Here is a 22823-nt window from a genome sequence, read left to right as displayed (position 1 = left end):
ATCGTTTAAAAATAATTTTGATATGATAATTGTACTTAAAAGTATAAAATTAAATATTAAATTAATTTTGAGTGATAATATATTTTATGGTAATTTTGAATGTGACAAAAGTAATCTTTAACAATTTCAAAATCATTTTCAAATATGATAATAATTATACTTAAAATATTAAATTAAATATTAAATTAATTTTGAATGAATATATTTTATGATAATTTTGAACGAAACAAAAATAATCTTTAACAATTTTAAAATCACTTTCACATATGACAATAATATGCACAAAATCTTACATTTTCATGTTCAAGTTGACTAACGTGATTAATTGTGATTTGTTTTTAATCTTGTGAGAGCATATCACTTTACCAGTAACCTTCTTTTATCACGAGTTACGGGCCAAGTTTCGAATATTTTTGTTGATAAAAATTTAAACCAAGAATTGATCCTAGTTAAATCTCAGCCATTATAACAACATTGAGGGCTGAAATAAAGAACTGGCTCTATGATCGCAATGCTTCATCCCATCTATTTAAATTACAAAATAACAATAATAAAAATAAAAGTCTACACTACGACGAACTTCAAATGGGAAATTCGGAATGTATGTATATATTTACAATTGCCCAAATCCCATGAAATCATGCTCAAAATTGTATTCTTTTGACATACATTCATCTTTCCGAATTTCATTCGGATCTTCGCTCATTTCCACGTCATCTTCAAGATTGGTATCCTCAGAAGTTATTTCGGCTTCCTCCAACAGCTTTGTTGAGCTATGTTCCATTTTGTCATGCTTACTTAAACTATTGTTGGGATTACCATTTTCGTACAGATACTTTGATCGTATTCTAACGCGCTTTCCTTTGATGTAACGATATTCCCATTTTGGTGGGGGATATTTCTTCATCAGCTTTTCGTATTTATCGAGCATACCCAACTCGTGGAAGACATTTCCAACCATAGTGACAATTTCCATATTTGGTTGAACTCCAAGTTCCTCCATATCAGCAAATACCTACGCCAATCGTAGTAAAATTTCAGTATCCATGGAATTCAATATGATTGACCTAAAAATATAAAATAGCTCATCGTAACAAGTTGTAAGCTCTAAATATGCCAAGCAACATGCTATTTATTTAACCTTTAATCTCATATTTTTCCTTTTTCAATTGTGAGTGTGAAGGACAACTTGGAGCTTTGGTGCTAAGAATATATTCCCTTTTTTCAATGGGAAGTGGGAACCAATGATTAGAGATTTATTACCTAACCTTCATAACTTTTAACCTTATTTTTTTAATCAATTTGGAGTGGAAGGAATCGTTAGAGCTTTGTTATTGATGCAGTTGAAACTACTTCTGCATTAATAGAACTAAATACCTCAAATAACTTGTCGTGCATTGCCCGATCGTAGTAGAGGGATATCATTTTATGAAAGAATATGCGAGGCATGCTCTCCAGATGCTGAGAAAACAATTTGTTCCAAAGCTCTTCAGCTTCATCAAGCCTTCCATCTTCAGCTAAGGCATTTAATAACGTGAAATAGCTTCCCATTGTTCTTCCTTGGCCCTTACTTAACATCCATTTCGTCAACTGCAATAGTACAGCCATTTTGCTTAACGCATTTGGTCGGAAACATCATCAAGACAAAACGGCAGAGCAAGAAAGGACACAAAATAAACATGTAAGAAAGTCCCACATAGAAAATGTACCTGAATTATCCTCTTCCACTCTCTTTGGTTTTCTAAGGTCTGCAGGGCTTTTTTTACAGTGATAAGAGGAAACTCTAGTTCCCAGGCAATGAAGGAATCAAGAGCCCCATACACTTCCTCCTTGACATTAGACAGTCCCTTGACCTAAAATGAGAAGTCAATACTTAAAAAAGCCAATCCAGTAAAAGAAAAGTACAAAAGTATCACCATGCCAAGTGTTCCCAAGGAACAAAAAGAGATTGCCCATGATTAAGGATGACTTTGATATTGATTTCTTTTCTTTTTTGATAATATATGGAGAGGAGAATCTGACCTCTGACTTCGAGGTTAATAGTTCATATTTGATGCTAGTTGAACTATGCTCATTATGGCTGGTATTGAATTTTTTTGGAAAATTAAAAGCACTATTTAAAAATTGTTTGATGTTTAGTTATGCTGTCAAAAGTAATAAACATCCTGAAATCCTAAAAGACGTCAAATGCTTCTTCCAAAAGTCTCAAAATGCATCCCAAATATTCTCTGAATCAAGTTGATAGTTCATGCTATGAAAATCCAATTTGAATAGGCATAATGGCACCCTTCTTTTTGTGGATGGAGAGTATAGGACTGGACTAGTGAGACAAGAACAAGAGAGCTTACACAATCAACAAGCTTTGCTGCCTTGGATACGGTCCCAATTCTCTTTTTGGTTTTCCAGACCCGAGGATATCTCGGCCGTGGCCCCTTTGCAGCGCATACCTAAAAAAATAAGTCGAAATTCTTGGGTGAGAAGGGAAAGAAAAGGTCAGGATCTGTCTAAAAACTACGATACAGAAATCCAATTTCCAGTTATCAGACATTGCTTCTTCAGAATCGAAAGGAACGGGCAACCGTAAATTGTAAAATGAACGATGTAGAAAGTACAACTCTGATTAAGTTTCATTATCCCTAGCAGAAAAGCAATTGACGAGAAGGCTTACAACTGAACTGCTTGCACACCAGGAAAAGTTAACAGATTCTATCCTTTTGGATATGACTGGAAAAGAGTAAATCAAAGTAAGCATCCTGAGCCAGCAAATGAAAACAAATATCAATAGATTTCGATAAATTGAACTCCAAATTTCCAACTCTAAGAGCTTAGGAGGAATAACCAAGCAGAAGCACGAAATCGCTATTCAATGAAAGAAGAGTGAATTTCATCATCTAACACAAAACATACTTTGAATCTAAGAACAAATTTCTCGTTTTCTTTCTGAAATTTTCTCAGTAACCAAACACAAACGTTGTGAGAAATAGATAGAACGAGAGAAAGGGAGAGTTTTTACCGGTAGGAAGCCGAGGAGGACGAGAGCGATGCTTGGGCTAAAGAGTGAGCCATTGAAGAAATAAGGGAAAATGATTTTCATTTCCCATATTTTATCTTTTATTTTATTTTTCTCGACATCTTTTGTGAAGGTTTAACAATTTTTTTATCCTTTTTATTTTATTACATTGTTATTACAATTTCTTGCTTTTTTTTTTTTCTTTTTAAGTAGAACGGGAGTAGGAGATTCGAATCACAAAACATGTGATTACCTATGAAACACAGATACAGATATGGTTATACGATACGGATACGATCGGATATAACAATTTATCAATTTCTAAAATACTATACGGATACGTCTGAGGATACATCATTTTTTTATATATTTTTAATATATATATTTCTAGAAAACGAGGATATTGATACATTGAATATGCATTTTTTTCTTAAAAAAATCTAGGATATAAATTTAACATACAAGTTAATAATAATACCATAAAATAGAATACAAATACTGAAATACAATATAAAAAAAAAACATCTAAGATATTGGAGTACAATAGTTAATAAAATGCAATAAAAAAGTGACTCACATTATAAAAAATAAGAAGAATAGAGGGAGAAGTATGAAGATACACGAAGAACAGATTAGAGGGAGAAGTATGAAGATAAACGAATAACTTTTTCATTGAATTGTTGAAGATATTCAAATGGTTTATATTTTTGAGGACTTTGTGGAGACTCAAATGTGAAGATGAAGATTAGATAATTCTAGGATCTGGTCTTTTATTTATTTTTTTCTTTTTAGTTTTGGACTCGAGTAATGAGTTTTTTAAATAGGTTGCATAGTTTTAGATTGGGAAAGAATAGATGAGTTGTTTTCTTTTTTCTTTAAAAAAAGTACACATAGAAATAGATATATCAAATCGCATGTCAGATACATATCTGGGAAGTATCGGTATCCGATACGTGTCTGATATGGATTCTTTACCTCACATGATAAAGTATCTGTGCTTCATAGGTGATTACTAACTCATTCATTTGACAATTTGTTGCTATTTTTTAGTCCAATGTGATTTGATAAGTCTCGTAAATTTATGTTATATTATCAAATCATATAATGAGAAATTCTAACTTCTAAAACTCTAAATTTATATTTTTTGTATTTGATGTCCAAGATTTGTGAGTTTTAAAAAATATTGATTGATGAATGAGACACGTAATTAAAATTTAGGGTGATTTAGTTTCACTTTTTAAATTTTTAATTTTGAAAAATAAGTTATTTTGGAAAAAAGTTGAAGTGTTTGGTAGCACTTGAAACAACTTTTGAAAATATTTTTAACGTGTATTTTAAACTTTTTTAAAAAGATTTTAAATAGAAATATTTTTTTTTTTAAAAAAAGCCCTCTTCTTAGTCAATCCAAACAAAGTCCTAGATTGCTTATTTGACCATTTTTACAATTGAAGTATCAAATAAGCATAAACTTAAAGCTCTCGTCTTATAATTTAGCCTTTTATCGTTTATTTTGACATTAAAAAGTACACAACAATTTTAAACTCAACTTCTTTACTTAAAAAAAGTATTAATTCTTTAAGTTAGAAAAAAGTTAGAAAAAAAAAATTCTTACAGACCAAAATTGATGAAAATATCGAAGTCTATAGATTTTAGTTTTCCATAACATGTTTGTGCTCATACATTTTTATTCATGACTGAAATGTGTATTTGGCAAGTTGTTCATTTATTTTGAAATTTTGATTATGATCATTTGAACTTAACGCTTGAGAAGAAATCACTAATGTTATTTCTTTGATTTGAGTTCAATAATTATAGGATAAATATTCAAATAAGTCATGAAAATACCTAAGAAATAATATATGGGTGCATCATGGACTGCATCCATCAATTGTGTAGTCCACTCAAATCACACAACAAAAAAACTTAAAAATATTTTTGAATAAAAGAATTTTTTTTATTATATGAAAAATTGTGGTTCGACAATTGAGTGGATTGCACAAAGATGTCTAAGATCTGGTTTCTTTATTTTCTTTGAAAAAATGGCCATTTTTCAAAATAACCCTGTTTTGTTTGGCCATGATGTATAATTTCACAAACAAAAAGTAAAAGAAAATCAAAGGTAATGGGCTGCATATAGTGTGAGCCCAATATATTGCTGCTATTGGGCTTGACCAGAATGCCGTAGACGATTTGTTGGTTCGTACAGCAATGGCATATTGATTGCTCGCATAGGATATTCTCCACTTGAAGCCAAGAAGAAGAGGGAAGAAGGGTCCTCAAAAAATTAGACAAAAAATGTGATATGACTCGATTTTTTAAAAAATGCCGAATGACTCTTAGATGATCTTTAACTTGGATGAAATTACCAAAATATATTCGAGCACACGTGGAAAAACAGTCTCGCTCTTGCTTGTCTCGCTCTATCTTTTTTTTTTCACTCACAAATTACTATGTCTCTCACTCTCGCTTGTCTTAAAAGATTAATGTGATTGACAACTGTGTTGTTTGAGATCTTTCTTAAAAGATTGTGTATGTGTTAGTTACTAAATTGTGGTGCTTTGATATGCTATTTATGCATATATATTATAATTATTGTGTACAGATAACCTGGACCAAATGTACCTTTTCTATTCATGTACATCAAATTTGATCAGGTCTATGTATGTAAAAGGCAATAGGAAAACGACACGAACACCACAATATTAGATGCCAAAGACTTAATAGTAGGCCTCTTTTGGGAAGGAACAATCTTAGAAAGAATGGAAGTCAAGCATCAGCAGACCATCTGGGCTCTGCATCAGATCTAACAATAACAGAGAGTGCTGAGGATGTTATACCTTCCTCTGCATAAACTGCTAGAACAATCACTAAGGTATCAATTTGTACGAATGTTGTTCTTAATTTCGTACTTAATCATGATGTTTAATATGTGTGATGCATCACTAGCAGGAAGGTTGTTTTCATTACTGCTTTATGCACCAACAAATGTTACCACTGGAAGGCACTCATATTCTTTTTTCTTCACGTTCTCGAGGACCAAAATGGAGGTCAAAGACTGAAAATCGACCCAGCTACACTAATCTACATCGTGCATGCAGTGAGATTTCTATATAAAAATACCAATGGGATTCATTCACGTAAGTACTGTGGATGCCATGTCTCCAACTTCTTGGAACATGTTACAATCTTGCTGCTAGCTCAATGCCTAATGACTTGGAAAATGTTGAATTACTACTCATCCTGGGTAGTTCTAAAAATATACTCTCTTATTCTTACTTCTGGAACTGAATATAGAATATTTAGTATAGATATATATTAAAATATATGTTATATCTAATATAACATATAACTTATAGTTTATTATTCTCTTATTTAACCTATAGTTTATGATATGAATCTCATTCATATATTTAATCTTTGAATCATATTCAAATATTTATTTTCTCTTAAATAAAATTTTATATTATAATACATCAAATGCATCACATTAATTATATCTCATTATAATGTACCACACGTATTATATTAATTATATCTTATATAATTGATTCTCTTTAATTAATTTGAACAATTCAAATTTATCCAAAATTAATTTGATTCTCATTAATCTTTATTGAACCAAGAAAGAGACTTTATGAACCTATAGATTGAAGCTCTAATGGTACTTGATCAATTAACTAAGCTCTTTAATTAAATTAATCAACTTCCATTAACTGCCAGTCAATCCACTAAATTGATAGTTGCACTCTTCGCACTATAGACATATTTCTGTGTCCATTGGATATAACCAATCAATAATGCATTCTCTTCACAAGTTGCTCAGAAGTACATTGGGCCACAATTACCATTTTACCCCTATAGTTACATCTAACTCTTTAAGTACCATTAATCCATCTAATGAACAATTAGTTATAGTCAAACTATAATCAAACCCCTCTCGGGCTAGGAGAGGGTGTGACGCCACATTGTTCAAGCCTCAGAATCAGCATTTAAGGGAGTAATTTCTCTATTTACCTTAATAGTAAGGAATGAGCGAAATCCTTCCTGCATAACTGTGTTTCCAGCTCCTCAATTAGACAAATCCCCAAAATGACAAGTATATTGAGTCGGCGAAATAGGCCACTCTCACCCATGCAGATCAAATGACCATCTTCATAGGCACGAGTTTACAACTCGCTCAGGATTCAGGTCAAGTCGCCTATGGTCATCCTAGTGAAATGTATTCTCTTCTAGTAACGATGTTATATAGAGAAACTATTTATTTCATAGTTTAGTCTTACACAAACTCTTTGTATAGAATACCTCCACTCATATGTCTTCACATGAATGATTAGGATCAGATCATTTGTAGTACTTTACAACAATTTTAACAACTACAAAGTGGGTCATATTTGTAGTGTCACCAAAATAAGGTCCCCAACCTTATCCATTTACTACAGACTACTTATGTTATCACTTAAACATGATCCATATGTAAGTCTCCACATACATGTTTAAGTTATAGTTGATAACCTTGGATCTTAGTTTATTAGTTTTTGGATTAATGCAACTAAATGTCAAATAAAATACCTTTCATTTTATTTAATACATAAAATGTTTGTACAAATACAATTATAAACTAAAAGACCACGAGATTTAGGATATCAACCCCAACAATCTCCTACTTGTCCTCAAGCAAGTGGGGTGTACATAATAAAAGTACAAATGAGTACAATGGTACACAAAAAACAAGAAACTATGGCATACAATACGCGTCCAATAAAATCTCCCACTTACCTTAGACTAGATGAGACCTGTCTCGTAGAGCTGAACTCTCCAAGTGACTCTTAAACACCTTAGTTGCGAGGGCCTTTGTAAACAGATCAACAACGTTGTACTCCAATGCGATCTTCATGACAATCAGGTCCTCTCAATGCACAATCTCTTGAATCACGTGATACTTGCGCTCAATACGCTTTCCACGCTTGTGGCTCATGGGCTCCCTGGAATCACATTCAAATATTTATTTCTCTCATTAAAATTTTATATTATAATGTATCATTATAGTAGTTATATCTTATATAATTAATTCTCTTTAATTATTTTGGACAATTCAAATTAACCAAAAATTTTGATTATCATTAATCTTAATTGAGCTAATAAGGCGACCTTATGGACCTATACATTGAAGCTCCAATGAATCTTGATTAATTAATTAAACTCTTTAATTTAATCAACTTTCATTAACTGTCGGTCACTCCACTAAAGAACGAAAGTTGCACTCTTCGCACTATAGATATATTTTTGTGTCCATTTGATATAACAAGTCAATAGTGCGTTGACCCTTCAAATTGTTCGTAAGTACAGTTGGAAAAATTATCGTGTTGCCCCTGTAATTACATCTAACTCCTTAAGTACCACTGATTCCTTTAATGAACAATTAGTTGTAATTCAACTTGAAGGAACTCTTATACAAGAGTACCTATGAGCGGAAGCGGATCTTTCCAATTCATTGTGACAGAATTTCCACATATGCATTCACACATACAAATATGCATTAAACAACTAAATTATCGGCATGCTTACAGATAAAAAAACACAAGAGAACAAGGAACTTACCAGTTGAAGACTTTATTCATGGCAAATCTCGCTTTCTCCATGAACAACCTCCTTGCGCTCTCGCTAGAATAACAGGCTATCGTTTAGCAACACCCTGGTCGTCTACCACGAACAACTCCACACGAACAGCAGGAATATGAGGACGACACCACCATTTGAAGCCTTTAGTATTCTTAGAGTGAGAATCTAGAGGGTGGGCTTTGTTCGGATTTGGTAGAGGTGAGGAGGAAAAGAGATCGTGTACAACTATCAGATAAGTGGGAGAAGGCAACGACTATCGTATAGTTAAGATGCTTGATCATTTAGGCGAGGTACATGATTGTGTAGGGAAAGCTAGGCGATCGTTTATACGATCGTTTAGAAAAGCTTGGGCGCTAAGCGATCGTTTAGAAGAAGCGTGTGCAGGTGAGTGATCGTTTAGTAAATGCAATGTGCTATCGTATAGGTTCTGTATTATTAAGCGATAGAATGCAAACCCCTCTTGAGTAATTTTAGCATGTTCTTTGCCAAATGAAAACAATTTTCATTTTATGAAAACCGAATTGAACTTCCCACTAATGCATAGTTACGGAGAAAACGAGGGCAATTATCCCATAATAGACCAATTAATAAAATAACAAATATAATCACATTATATTCATAACCTATAGTTTGATATCATATATTAATCATAGTGTTTTCTCCTCTACTTGATATAAATCATATTTATATTCAATTTTCTCCAAATTAATGTATCTCATACATTTAGTCAATCATATCATATATAATTAACTAGTTCAATTATATCATATATAATCGAACTTCCTCTTATATTTTATATAATTAACCAGTTCAATTTGAACATTTCAAACTGATCAAAAAACTTATTCTCAACTTGTATCCAACCTACTAAGGGGACCTTATGGATCTATGGCTCGAAGCTCCAACAGTACGTGAATAGCTGACTAAACTCTTTAGCCACAAGATTCACCATCCGTTAACTGCCGACATTTCACTAAAGACCGATAGTTGAACTCTTCTTACCACAGATATATTTCTATGTCCATCAAATATAACCAATCATCAGTACGATGACCCTTCACAAATGCTCGTAAGTACAGCTGGGCCAATTTATCGTTTTACCTCTGTAGTTACATCTTACTCTTCAAGTACCACTAATCCCTTTAATGAACAATACAACATAGTCCTACTATGTGTGGACACCTCTCAGGCCATGAGAAGGTGTGTGACGCCACATCGTTCAAGCCCTGGGATCAACCCTTAAGGGAGTAATCTATCTATTTACCCCTACTTCGGGGAAGGAGTGAATTCCATCTTCTGTAGCTGAGTTCCCAGCTCCCAAGTCAGACGAATCCCCAAAGTGGTAGGTTTGAGTCGGCGATCTGGCCATTCGCCCTCAATGGCAGGAGTTCCCAACTCACTCAAGATTGAGGTCATGTTACCTATGGTCATTCTAGTGGAGTGAAGTCTTTGTCATGAACGACGTTATATAACGAGACATTAACACTTCGTGATCAGGTCTTATACAAACTTTTTATATAGGATGCCTCCGCTCGCACGTCCCTACATGAATGATCAGGATCAGACCATCTGTGGTAAGTCACAACACTTGTAACTATTCTACAAAGCGAGCCGCATCCATAGCGTTACCAGGATAAGGTTTCCTTCCTATATCCATATACTACAAACCATTTTGGTTATCACTTAAGACATGATTCACTTGTATGTCACCACATACATGCTTAAGTTACATAATGACAACCAGAGATTTTAGTTTATTGGTTTGTGGTAAAGTAAATAAAACATCCAATGTGCAAAGTCAAGAAGTGAAGTAAATATCATATATTATACATCACAAGCATTCATATAAACTGTTTACAAACTACAAGACACGAGACTTTAGGGCATCGTCCCCAACAATCTCCCACTTGTCCTAAAGCGAGTGGGGTGTACAAATACTAGTAAAAAACAATAAACTAGGGCACTAAGGCCCAGTACAATAAAACCTCCCACTTTCCCTAGTGATAATGGGCAGAAATGCACGTTATTACAACGCAAAGTTATAAAACAATGCTGGTTTGTGATGACATGCAGAAATGCATGTCATCTTAGGTATTTTATTTAGAATTATGAGGGCTGTTAAGCAGAATATACGGCAATTATGTTAGGAATTCATGAGAAAATGAGCTTGCATCATTCAGCATGATGAGTCTCGGCTAACCCATTATTATGCGTTATTATACGTTCAATGTTCTATTTTTGTAGCTAATGCAGGAAGTGGACTCAAATGCGGAAGCCAGACTACCGCATAGATGACCGCATGCGGAGAAACTCTCCATCACAAAGGCGAACGCGTTCGATCAACGCATGGGTATTGCAGTAATCAGCCACATGCATCCATCGCATAGGAGTTGCGCTCGTCAAGCGATTGCGGTCATCGTGTAGAGTTGCGGTATTATGCAAATGCGGTCACTGCATGATTGTGGCTACACAATAACGCATAATAGAGGGATCAACGCAAGGTTGGTGGAATGAATGCATCAACGTACATCTCGGAAAATCAAAAGCTGATGTTGACATTTCACTTACCAGGCCGTTAGCAGCATAGATTCAGAAAGGACTAAATGCGTCGCGAATGTCAGAATCAGAGCAGTCCATTAATGCTTGGCAATCCACGCTCTATATAAAGAATCCGATGAGCAGAATTTCAACTTGTTCGAGGATTATCCCTGCAATCTAGGGTTTATCCCTACGATCCAGATAAATGCGTGAGAAGAAGCTTGAGAGTTCTTCACCTCATTCATCCATTCCGAGTGACAACCGGAGCCTTCCACCGGAGCTAGATCTCGAGAGACTCAGCTCCACCGCCCATCAATGGCACCACCGATAGCCTTGACGCACATCTGCTTGAAGCAAGTCATTGCTTCCAGTTGGTCATTTCATTTTCTCTTCTTTTCTTATATTGTATTGTATTACATTTTGTGATTAAGGAATTAATACATGATGTGTTCAATGCATTTATGTGTTTCCTTCAACTCCATCTCCATCTTCTTTACTTAGCATCTTTAACTTTCATTGCATCACTTAGTGAGATTGTTAGAGTATCGCATACTTAGTCATGTGGATTAGGGATATGAAGCATGTAGCAAACCACCGAGAGGTGTGCGTTGCGTGAATGTGTGAGTAAACCTTATTTGCTTAGTGTGAAGCTGTAGCTACGCCTGTCTATAGGCGGATGCAAGGCTTGTCTATGAATAAAGTCAGCAACAATTAACTACCCGGGAGGGTAAGTGGTTAGTTGCATTAAGCAATGTAAGTTATTGTTCATTAGAAATAGGAATAATCTTCTATCAGCAAAGTTTATGCAGTTACCTTGTCTTATGAGCGCTTCATTCATCATTAGGCATACTTGAGAGAGTAGTCTAAAACCCAAATATAAGACATGAGAGAGCGGATTGGAACACATAGGCAAGAATGGGAAACTTAGAGATAAGCTCTGTTTGCTATAACACAGCGTATGCACCCTACGGATAGGATATTGCATGCGTCCAAGAAGTAAGATGCGGTGGTATGCGGCTAGCACGCTCATGCAGCGAGAGCACGTGAGCAGGTTTATAGAGGTTTAGGCAGGCATAGGTTTCCCGGCAATATCGCAGATACACCGCATATGTCCTAGAGTTAGGCTCAAGTGTATGTAGCATGATCACATGGCTTGCGTTGACTAAGGTTGTCCTTGTGGTTACTCTTAAAGGTTGCAATGAAATCACCTCCATATTATCTTTTTCCCATTCATTGTTTTCATGTCATGAGTTTTCGTTGTATCTACCTCTCTTTCATATTCTCATTGCATTGTTTGTTAGTTAGGAGTAGGAGTAGTGTTAGCTTAGAAACCTCCCCATCATTCTTTTATTCAAACCGCCGCATGCCCATTACCACATTCATCTTAGCTACAAGTCCTTGTGTTCGAGCTCGGATCACCCGAGAAACTTGCGTTCGCGTTATACTTGGCGCGAGCGCAAGAAAACTTTTGACAGGACGCATGGTCATCGCATAACATTTGTTAACGCAAAGTCATTCCAACGCATGATAATCAACGCATACTTTAAGAACATGCATCACATATTGCATCCACAAAATTTTAGTTGTTGGGTAATTGACATCTAATTTCCCATCACCAAGTTTTTGGCGCCATTTCCGGGGACTTGGCAGCTAATTGTTTGTTGAGTTTTGTGTCTCTGCAGGCAACCTTTATCTTGGGAGTATTGTAGCTTGTGCGACCAGGTTACAAACAATATTGAAGTTTAGGTGATGCGCCGAAAGCCAGTATTGACCCCAATATAGAAGGGCAATCAGTCACATGAGCCGAAGGTAATTCTAAGCACATGGTGGCCAACATGAGCCCAACAATTGCCAGAAGTTCCAATGATCAAGGCAACTTGACCCAAGCAGTTGAGAGTAATCTCCTGCATGGAAGACTCTTTGCGGTGACAACACTTCTATTTTTCCAGGGATGTCTTCTACTTTATCTTTAACTTGCTTTCTTAGTTTAGGTTATTTTTATTTTTATTGTTATTTTGGATATATGGCTGCTTCCTTAGTTATGGTGCATTTGCTCTTTGTAGGTGCAACAATAAGTCTCCTCGGTGCACAGTACAACGGAAGAATTCCTTTCATCCTTCAACGCATGGCTTCGATTGCGTGGATTCCAACGCATAATCGCATGCATTGTTCCATCTAAGGTTCTTTTCTTGTTATCTTTTATGCATTATCCTTTTAAAATTCTATTTTTCCTGATTGCGTTGCTTTGCGATGTTTCTATGATGGTACGTATAATTCACCGCATCTTCTAATTAATAATTGCAAGGTGTTCCTTACTTTTATTAGCTTTGTCAAAATTTGAAAGTCTTAAGTTTTATTTTGTGTAAACCTTTGCTCAAACGTTTATTACCGCATTCCTGTAATTTTGTTTTTAGCTTTGCGGTGAGAATGCTGCCAACCTCTAAGTTTGGGGGTGGCAGTGGTCTCGGAGAATTGCGTTCATTGCATTGCGATCATTTGAAAAAAAAAAAAGTGAAGAGAATTTTTTAGAATAAATAACTCCACTGTCAATGCAATGGGGAAACCCATTTTGATAAGAGTTAAGTTGTGAAAGGCATTTACCCATAGTTGGATGTCCACATGACACACGTGGGGGCAGGCTAAAACGAAGGTAAGTCGCTAGGATCAACGCATAAGCGTAACTCCTCTGTCCGACGCAAGCCAAGGCAAGCAAGACAAGAGTTGAGTTGAATATGGAATACAATCAAAGTTGGATGCTCGTATGACACACATGGGCGTAAGCCAAAACAAAGAGCGTAACCAGGTTCAACGCCGCATTTGAATAAGCAATCGCAAAATTTTTGAAGTATTTTGAACGAACGCATTCTCAAAAGCTAAACGCAAAGTTGTAGTGAATGAATAAAAAGTTTTTGAGCAAAGGCTTGCCAGATCTAAACTTAGAAAAGATCTTTTTGAAGAAGTAGCCAAAGTGGAGGAGAGCATTGCACATGACACACGTGGGTCAGCAATGCACGTTATTACAGCGTAAAGTTATAAAATAATGCAGGTTTGCGATGATAAAAATATACAATATTGCGTCCAAAAGCATTAAGTTCACAACATTACGATCGCATGCGTCCATCGCACTAAAACAGCTAAGTTATGTATTTTTGTGCAGAAAATGCATTGATGCAAGGCAAAAATGTGATCCAAAGAAATTAACGTCCGAGCGCATTAAGAGATTACGTTGATGCAAGGCGATGTGATTATTTGTGCTCGCAAATATCTACTCAAGAAGGTTGCCGTAAAAAGACGACGTATCTGGGTGAAAAGCGTAATAAATCACGATGGGATAGAAAGCTGATGACGATCGATTCCAAATTAAGTTGACAAACCATTAACGACCTACTATAGCAAGTACACTCAACTTTTCGGTGACAAGTATTCGGCGCATTAGACAGAGAATTAATGCCATCCCATCAGTACAATCATAAGAGGGAAGATGCCTTTCACCTTGAACCTCTATAAATACCGAAGGCCACTTTCAGTGAAGGAGTTCGTTCAGTTAGATAATTTTCCTTTTAGATAGAAGTAGCCTTGTTTATAGTTATCTTTTACTTAGAAGGTGGAAGTGAGCGAAGGGAGACTATACCGAGAGATCGTTTCGGTGAACTTGGAAGAGTGCCAGAAGCATCGAAACCAGAGAGAGAGCCGAATCTTGCAGAAGCAAGAACAACTTTTGAGCAGAATAGAGATAACACAGTGTAAAAGCCTTGGGAAGCAAGGAATTGCTACCAGGCTCTCTACCCTAATTTCCATTGTCATTTTGTACTCTAAACTTATTTATAGAAATGGAAATTGCATCTTTATATCTATTCACTCTCTGTACATTACGCATGAGTAGCTAAATCTGTCGAATGGGTTGAGAAGCACTTAGCTAGCATAACCTGGGATCTTTATTCTATGCGATTATCTTGTATTATGTATGCATCATTTGTCCATTAGAGATACTCAGGAGGATAATCTAAGGATAGAATCTAGGCTTGGAAAAGTCAGGTTAGAATCTAGGCTTGGGAGAGTTAGATTAGAATGCATAATCAAGAGATAGAAACTTAGGAATAAGTTCTGTTGTCTATTAATGCATCGCATGCACCCTAGAGATAGGTTAGGATTGTATGCAGTCATCTTGTCCTTGTGTGCATCTTGCATCATTGCATGGGCAAGAAGTAGAGACTTAGGAATAAGCTCTATAGACATTATCGCATTCCTCGCATGCGTCCTAAAATTAGGAGTCATCGCATTTGCATTGGAAAATGAGTTGCGGTCGCATGAGTGTAGCATGATCGCATAGCTTGAACGCATTCTCGGGAAACGCTAGCTAAAGACCTTCTCAACTCGTTCCTCCGCATACTTAGTGTATCTGTCGCATAATTACTCTTTTCTCAAATCCGTCGCATACTTTTTATACTGTAAACAACAAACCAACCAACTCCTTGATTTATTTGTTACCGCAAAGTGATCTAAAAATTATCATCACATATTGTTTTCCTTAATCCCTGATTTCGACCCTGGGCTTACCAGGTAACTGAGTAGGGTTTATACTTGGATCTTACTGAGCAAACTTGCACGCTCAATGCATTTTCCATCAACGCAATCCCTACCATTATTTCATCGCATAAAATAACGTATCACCTAGTCCAGCCTCAGGCGGTCCCGTAGACCTACTCTGAAGGTGCCCTCAAACATTATAGCCGTGAGAGCCTTCGTAAATGGGTCAGCAACATTGTGCTCCGAAGCAATCTGCATGATGATCACGTCCCCTCGATGCACTATCTCGCGGATCAGGTGATACTTCCTCTCTATGTGTTTGTCGAGCCTGTGACTCATGGGATTCTTGGAGTTTGCCACAACACCACTATTGTTAAAATAGAGGGTGATTGGCCTAAACATATCTGGAACAACTTCCAATTTTGCTAGGAACTTCCTAATCCAGACGATCTCCTTAGCAGGTTCGCAAGCCGCTATGTACTCGACCTTCATAGTGGAGTCAGCGATGCACCCGTTTTTAGTGCTTCACCATACTACAACTCCTCCGTTAAGATAAAAACTGACCCTGGAGTGAACTTGTGAGAGTCCCTATCAGTCTCAAAGTCAGAATCCGTGTATTCAGTAAGGATCAAATCCCTAGATCCATACACGAGCATGTAGTCCCTTGTTTCCGTAGATACTTGAGGATGTTCTTCACTGTGGTCCAGTGACCCTGGCCTGGGTTAGACTGATACCTACTGACTATTCCCACAGCGTAGCAGATGTCTGGCCTAGTACAGAGCATCACATACATCAAACTGCCAACGACAGATGCATATGGGACCTGCCTCATCTCTTTAACCTCTTGAGGCGTCTTAAGACACATGTCCTTAGACAAAGTGACTCCATGCCTGAAAGGCAGCAGGTCCCTTTTGGAGTCCTGCACGAGTACTTGAGCAATATTTTGTCAATGTACGATGCCTGAGACAGCGCTAGCACTTTGTTCTTACGATCCCGAAATATCTGTATACCCAGAACAAACTAAGCCTCTCCCAAATATTTCATTTGGAATTGGGTCGCTAGCCAGATTTTAACTATAGTCAGTAGACCTACATCATTTCTAATGAGTAGGATATCGTCTACATACAACACTAAGAAAACCATTGAATCGTTGACGATCTTTTTGTAGAAATAAGGTTCATCAACATTTTGGTCAAAGCCATACGATTTGATCGCAGTATCAAACTGAATGTTCCAAGATCGAGACGCCTGTTTCAGCCACTGGACCGATTCAGTTTTGCAAAATTTTTTCTCTTGACCTTGGGCAATGAATCCCTCAGGCTGTACCATGTAAATGGTCTCCTCAAGATTGCCATTCAGAAAGATCGTTTTGACGTCTATTTGCTAGATCTCATAATGATAATAAGCGGCAATGGACAGGAGGATGCAGATTGACTTTAACATGGCAACAAACGAGAAAGTCTCCTCATAGTCAACTCCCTCTACCTGGGTATGATCCTTTACCACAAGTCAAGCCTTGAAGATTTTCACCTTCCCATCAACACCCCGTTTGCACTTGTAGATCCATTTACAACCTATAGGTCTTACCGCATCAGGCTGATCTACAAGATCCCATACTGAGTTGAAGTACATCGACTCCATCTCGAGATCCATGGCTTTGACCCATTCATCCTGATCTATATCCTCCATTGCCTTCTGATAAGATAACGGATCCTCAACGTCGCCATCTGCTACCATAGCTAAGATTTCTGTGAAACCCAGATAGCGAATGGGCAGGTTCGCAACTTGATGCTTGATTTTATGATGTGAATTATGGATGATATGCGATGGTGAAATTGCGTTGTGCACTCAAGTTTCCTCAGTGGAATCCAAGTGTAAATTCCACTGAGTTTCCTGGTAAGTCCAGGGTCAAACTCAGGGACTTGTGAAAATATATTGCGATGGTAATATTTATGAAAACTTTGTGGTAACCGATAACTCAATTAATTGTGGGTTTGTTGTTGATTGCGTTAATGAAAAATAAACAAATGTGGCGGATTTGAGAAAAGTCAGTTGTATGATAGGTACACTAAGTATGCGAATGAATGGGTTGAGAAGATCTTTAGCTTGCGTTACTTAGGAATGCGTTAAACTATGCGATCATGCTACAACCATGCACAACAAGTCATTTTCCAATGCAAATGCGATGCTCCTAAGTCTAGGACGCATGTGTTGAATGCAAAAGTGTCCATAGAGCTTATCCCTAAGTCTCTACACTTTTCCTATGCGATGATGCAAAATGCATAAAGGCAAGGTGACCGCATACAATCATATCCTATCTCTAGGATGCATGCGATGCGTTGATAACAAATAGTGCTTATTCTTAAACTCCTATCTCTTGATTATGCGTTCTAATCTAACTCTCCCAAGCCTAGATTCTAACCTGACCTTCCCAAGCCTAGATCCTGTCCTTAGACTACCCTCCCGAGTATCTCTAATGGACGAATGAAGCATACATAATACAAGATAATCACATAGAGTGAAGATTCCCTAGTTGTGCTAGCTAAATGCTTCTCAACCCATCCAACTAATTTAGCTACTCATGCATAAATAACAGAGAGTGAACAGATATAGAGAAGTAGATTCCATTTCGATAAATGAGTGGAGTACAAAATAACAATGGAAGTTAAAGGTAGAGAGCCTGGTAGCAATTCCTTGCTGACCGAGGCTTTTACACTGTAAATCTCTATTCGGTTCCAAGATGTTCCTGCTTCTGTAGGCGTCGGCCCTCTCTTTATCCTTGAAGCTTTAGACGCTCTCCCAAGCTTACCTAAACGATCTGTTAGCACTACCTTCCTCTCTCGCGTCCGCCTTAAAACGAAAGAAAAACTATGAACAAAGACGTGTGAACTGATTAACTGATCAACCCCTTTTCTGAAGGATGCCCTTGGTATTTATAGAACATCCAGGGTGAAAGTCGGCTTCTCTTTCATTATTGTACAAATGGGTCTGCTTTAATTCCTGAATGATGCGTCGAATATTTTTCACCGAAAAGCTGAATTTATTTGTGATCGTTATCAGCTGGTAACTTAATTCGGATTCGACTATCATCAGCTTTCTATCCCATCGCGATTAATTAGCCTTTCACCCAAATGCGCCCACCATGTTGTGCTGACCAAGTTGCGACAATCCTTCTTGGGCGAATATTTGCGAAAATGATCACCGTAAAGCCTTGCGGTGATGTTGCGCTCAACCAATGATTTCCTATAATCGCAATTTCCGCCTTGCGTTATCGAATATTCTGCACAAAAAATACAAAAATCAACTATTCTAATGCGATGAACACATGCGACCACAATATTATGAATCTGATGCTTTTTGGACTCAATTTAACATGTTTTATCAACGCAAGCCAGCATTGTTTAAGAACTGAGCACTATGATAACGTGCATTTTTGCCTGTTATCACACCCCTAAATTTAAACAATGCTTGTCCTCAAGCATAAGGTAAATACTTCCTTTAGCAAGTCAACCGCAATGTCCTTTTCTTAGATTTCTCAAGGATACTTCGTTCAAATCCTATATACCAAAGTTTCCTTAAGTTTTATTCAAGTCTCCTCTTAAAATATTTCTAAGACCTAGGGACCGCAAGCTTAACCTTCAAAAGGACTTTACTAATTTTCAGAACATCGTATGATTTATTTAAAAAAGAAAAATTTCCGTTGGGGTGTCAAATGATTTTATCCTTGCATATTTCTTGACATTATTATTTTTTTATGACCTTGCGCTGATCCAAGTGCCTTGCCTTCATTTTGGCTTGCCCCCACGTATGTCATGCGGACATATAACTAGAGCAATGCACTCTTCCTCAGACTAAACTCATACCTAACTTGGCAACGGAGTTGCAGTCATTTATTTATGCGTTGATCCCGGTGACTTACTTTCCTTTTGGCTTGGCCCCATGTGTGTCATGCGGACATCCAACTACGGGTAAGTGCCTTTCACAACTTAACTCTTATCAATATAGGTTTCCCATTGCGTTGACAGTGGAGTTGTTATTCTCAAAAAAAATTTTCCTCTTTTTTTTTCTTTTCAAAATAGCAAGGTCGAAAATAAATACCTCACCTCCAAATTTAAAAATGCAGAAATGTCCTCATTGCCAAAAAGATTGAAATAAGTCATGCGATGTTCTTAGAAAGTTCGTGAGTAGAGTTTGAAAGAAAGCTAGCAAACCCCTAACTTTTAGAAAATATTTTATGAGGTGGCTATCTTAAAGTTTAAGATGACTCTAGTATATACGGAAGAAATGAAAGCATGTTTTCATCATTGAAATCATACATGGTAAGAAACAAACATGCGGTAACTTACTAAATTTATCTATTGTTAAATGATTGCGGTAATCGCAAGAGGATGCAGTGATAAAACTTTTAAAACTAACATGCGATGTGATAGCGCAAAATTTGAAATAAAGATAAGGAAGAATACACCCCCAAATTTGCACTGTCGCCCGCATTGTGTATTGATGCATCCATCTTTGCGGCGATCTATCTTCTTTGGATTGTGGTAACAGAGTGAGATAATTTGCTACTTCATGTAACATCTCCGCAATCCTGTGCCTCAATCGTTGTAAGCAAACAGAGAAAGGGTCAAATAATTTTTAAACAAAACAACTTTTTTTTTTAGAAGTAAGAACGATACTGGTAACAAAAAGGTAATTGTGATAATAAGTAACGAGATGATAAAAGTTCATGAAGTATTTGATGCAGGAAAAGGATATTCAACAGGATTGCGTCCCTGATGAGGTTGAATCATATAATACTCAGGGACCACTTATTCCAGGCTGGTTTATTCACGTCCATGGTGGCTTTTCTCTCTTTTCTTTGTCCTCTGGGATCTTTACTGTCTTAATCCAGAGTTTTTCCCCATGAATGCTCATTACAATTTCCCCCTTGTGCACATCAATTTGAGTGCGACCGGTTGAAAGGAAAGGTCGTCTCAATATGATGGGCGCATCTTCGTCTACTTTATAATCCAAAATGAGGAAGTCTGCTGGTAGGATGAATTTATCGATTGAAATTGCGGCATTTTTCAACTCTTCTTTAGGGTATATTTGGGATTTGTTAGCGAGCAGGAGAGTTTCCTTTGTTGGGCGTAAGTGTTCCGACATTCAATTGTTTAAAGATTGATAGCGGCATTATGTTTATACTTGCCCCAAGATCGCATAGTGCTTGGCCACTGTAGGTCCTTCAGATAGAGCATGGTATCGTGAAGATTCCTGGGTCGCCCATATTAGGTGGGATCATAGCATTTTGCGCTGCTACCACTATTGCGATCTTTTCTTCCTCATTTTGTTCCTTTTTCAATCTTTGCGGAGTTACTGGTGGTTGAACTTCTTCTGTCTCAATATCTAGAGGCTTAAGGGTGGACGCAACTTCAGGGTCTATTTTCTCAAGCTTCTCCAAACTATAGGTCAACGGGTCTTCGGTTATCACCGCATTCAAGTTGGTCACAATGGGCTTCTCCCCTACTTCTGCAATCATGTTTTCACTTAGCAAGGAGACTGCTAAGCATTATTCCTTCCCGTTACCCCCAGCATTGTGAGGGAGCTCAGTTGAGCTCGACAACGCTCCTTTTGGTCAATTTTTCAGCTCGCTCGCAATTTGTCCCATTTGAATTTTGAGATTTCTAATGGATGTAGCTTGATTCTGAAGCACTGATTCATTTTTCTCAATGTACTGCTTCAACAAGCTCTCTAAGGATGAGGATTGCGGTGGTTGAGAATTGCTAGCTTGGCTATGCATTGGATCGTTGTTTTGTGGGAAAAATCTAGGTGGCCCTCCTTTTTGTGCCACAGGTTGAAAGCTTTGTTGTTGATTTTTCCACCCAAAATTTGGGTGGTTTCGCCACTCGGGGTTATATGTATCGGAATAGGGATTATTTCTCATGAAGCATATCGACTGCGGGTTTGTTGGGCATTCTACCATCGAGTGAGCATCTTCGCAAATGACACAACTTGCGGTCGTTTGAGTAATTGCGCTGACTTGCCCTTTCTTCACTCGCGTATTATTAATTGCGATGCCTTGTATCAAACTCATCATCGCAGTCATTTGATTTTGCAAGGATGCGATGGCCCTGTTGTTAGCGTCATTATCTTTAATTCTTAATCTTTGATCTCTTTCCCGCCAATCCTCATGGTTTTTGGAAATGCGATCAAGTATACTCTTTGCCTCCTCATATGTTTTTTCGAGCAGACCACCAGCGGCTACCGCATTGGCAACGGTCTGCGAACATGGATTCAGTTCTTGGTAGAAAATCTCCATTTGTAGGCAATCTGGTAAGCCATTATGTGGACAGTCTCTTACCAGCCGCTTGAACCTCGCCCACGCATCACTAAGCGATTCGTCATCTTCTTGTTCAAAATTTGTTATTAATTTCCATCTTTTAGCATTCTCGGTTGGTGGGAAATACTTCTTCATAAACTTTTCCACCACCTGTTCCCACGAAGTTATCTCCCCCGGTTCAAGAGAATATGCCCATTTTCTTGCTTGATCGCATAAGGAAAATGGGAATAGAGTGAGTCAAACTTCCTCGATTGAGATATTCGGAACACAAAAGTGTTGCAGATTTCTATGAAGCTCTGGAGGTGGGCGTGCGGGTCTTCGCCACGCCTTCCTCCAAACTGCCCAGCAGCCTGAATCATCTGCAACATTATCGGCTTCATTTCAAACCTCGATCCATCTAATGCCGGCCTCATGATTCCTGGGGAGAAATCATAGAGGTTAGGCGACGCATAATCCCGGATGGGTCTATTGCAGTCATTCGCTAGAAGAATGGGGTTGGCCATAATATTATTCGCGTTAGCAGCCCTTGCTTCCGGTTGCTCTGCCATTCTCGGTGTTCACTCTTGTTGTTGGCGGTTGTCTCTTAGTCTTCGTCTGAATGTCCTCTCAATCTCCGGGTCATAATTCACCAGAGATTGAGAGTCTGCAAAGAAATCAAAAAATTACCATTAGCATACTATTTTTCCGAAGTCCCCAGCAACGGCACCAAAAACTTGATGTTTGATTTTATGATGTGAATTATGGATGATATGCGATGGTGAAATTGCATTCCTCATTTCCGGAATCAAAAAATTGCATTGTGCACTCAAG

The 22823-nt window shown here is 37.3% G+C and overlaps 1 protein-coding gene across 2 annotated transcripts; it reads right to left on the bottom strand.

Moving 5' to 3' along the window:
- Nucleotides 1–503: 503 nt before the first annotated feature.
- Nucleotides 504–3087, bottom strand: LOC120078091 (pentatricopeptide repeat-containing protein At4g21190). Of its 2 annotated transcripts, none has more exons than XM_039032304.1 (6): nucleotides 3014–3087; nucleotides 2669–2753; nucleotides 2349–2447; nucleotides 1710–1853; nucleotides 1378–1590; nucleotides 504–1015 (listed from the first exon to the last, which is right to left on the bottom strand). In XM_039032304.1, exons 1-6 carry the CDS (start codon nucleotides 3064–3066, stop codon nucleotides 614–616), a joined length of 996 nt encoding a protein of 331 aa, XP_038888232.1. In that variant the 5' UTR covers nucleotides 3067–3087; the 3' UTR covers nucleotides 504–613. The 2 variants fall into 2 exon arrangements, with proteins under 2 accessions (XP_038888232.1, XP_038888233.1); XM_039032305.1 differs by lacking the exon at nucleotides 3014–3087 and adding an exon at nucleotides 2908–2972.
- Nucleotides 3088–22823: the final 19736 nt, after the last annotated feature.

Source organism: Benincasa hispida, chromosome 5 (genome assembly GCF_009727055.1).
Source record: "Benincasa hispida cultivar B227 chromosome 5, ASM972705v1, whole genome shotgun sequence".
Taxonomy (NCBI): domain Eukaryota; kingdom Viridiplantae; phylum Streptophyta; class Magnoliopsida; order Cucurbitales; family Cucurbitaceae; genus Benincasa; species Benincasa hispida.
This window is presented reverse-complemented; position numbering and strand designations above follow the sequence as displayed.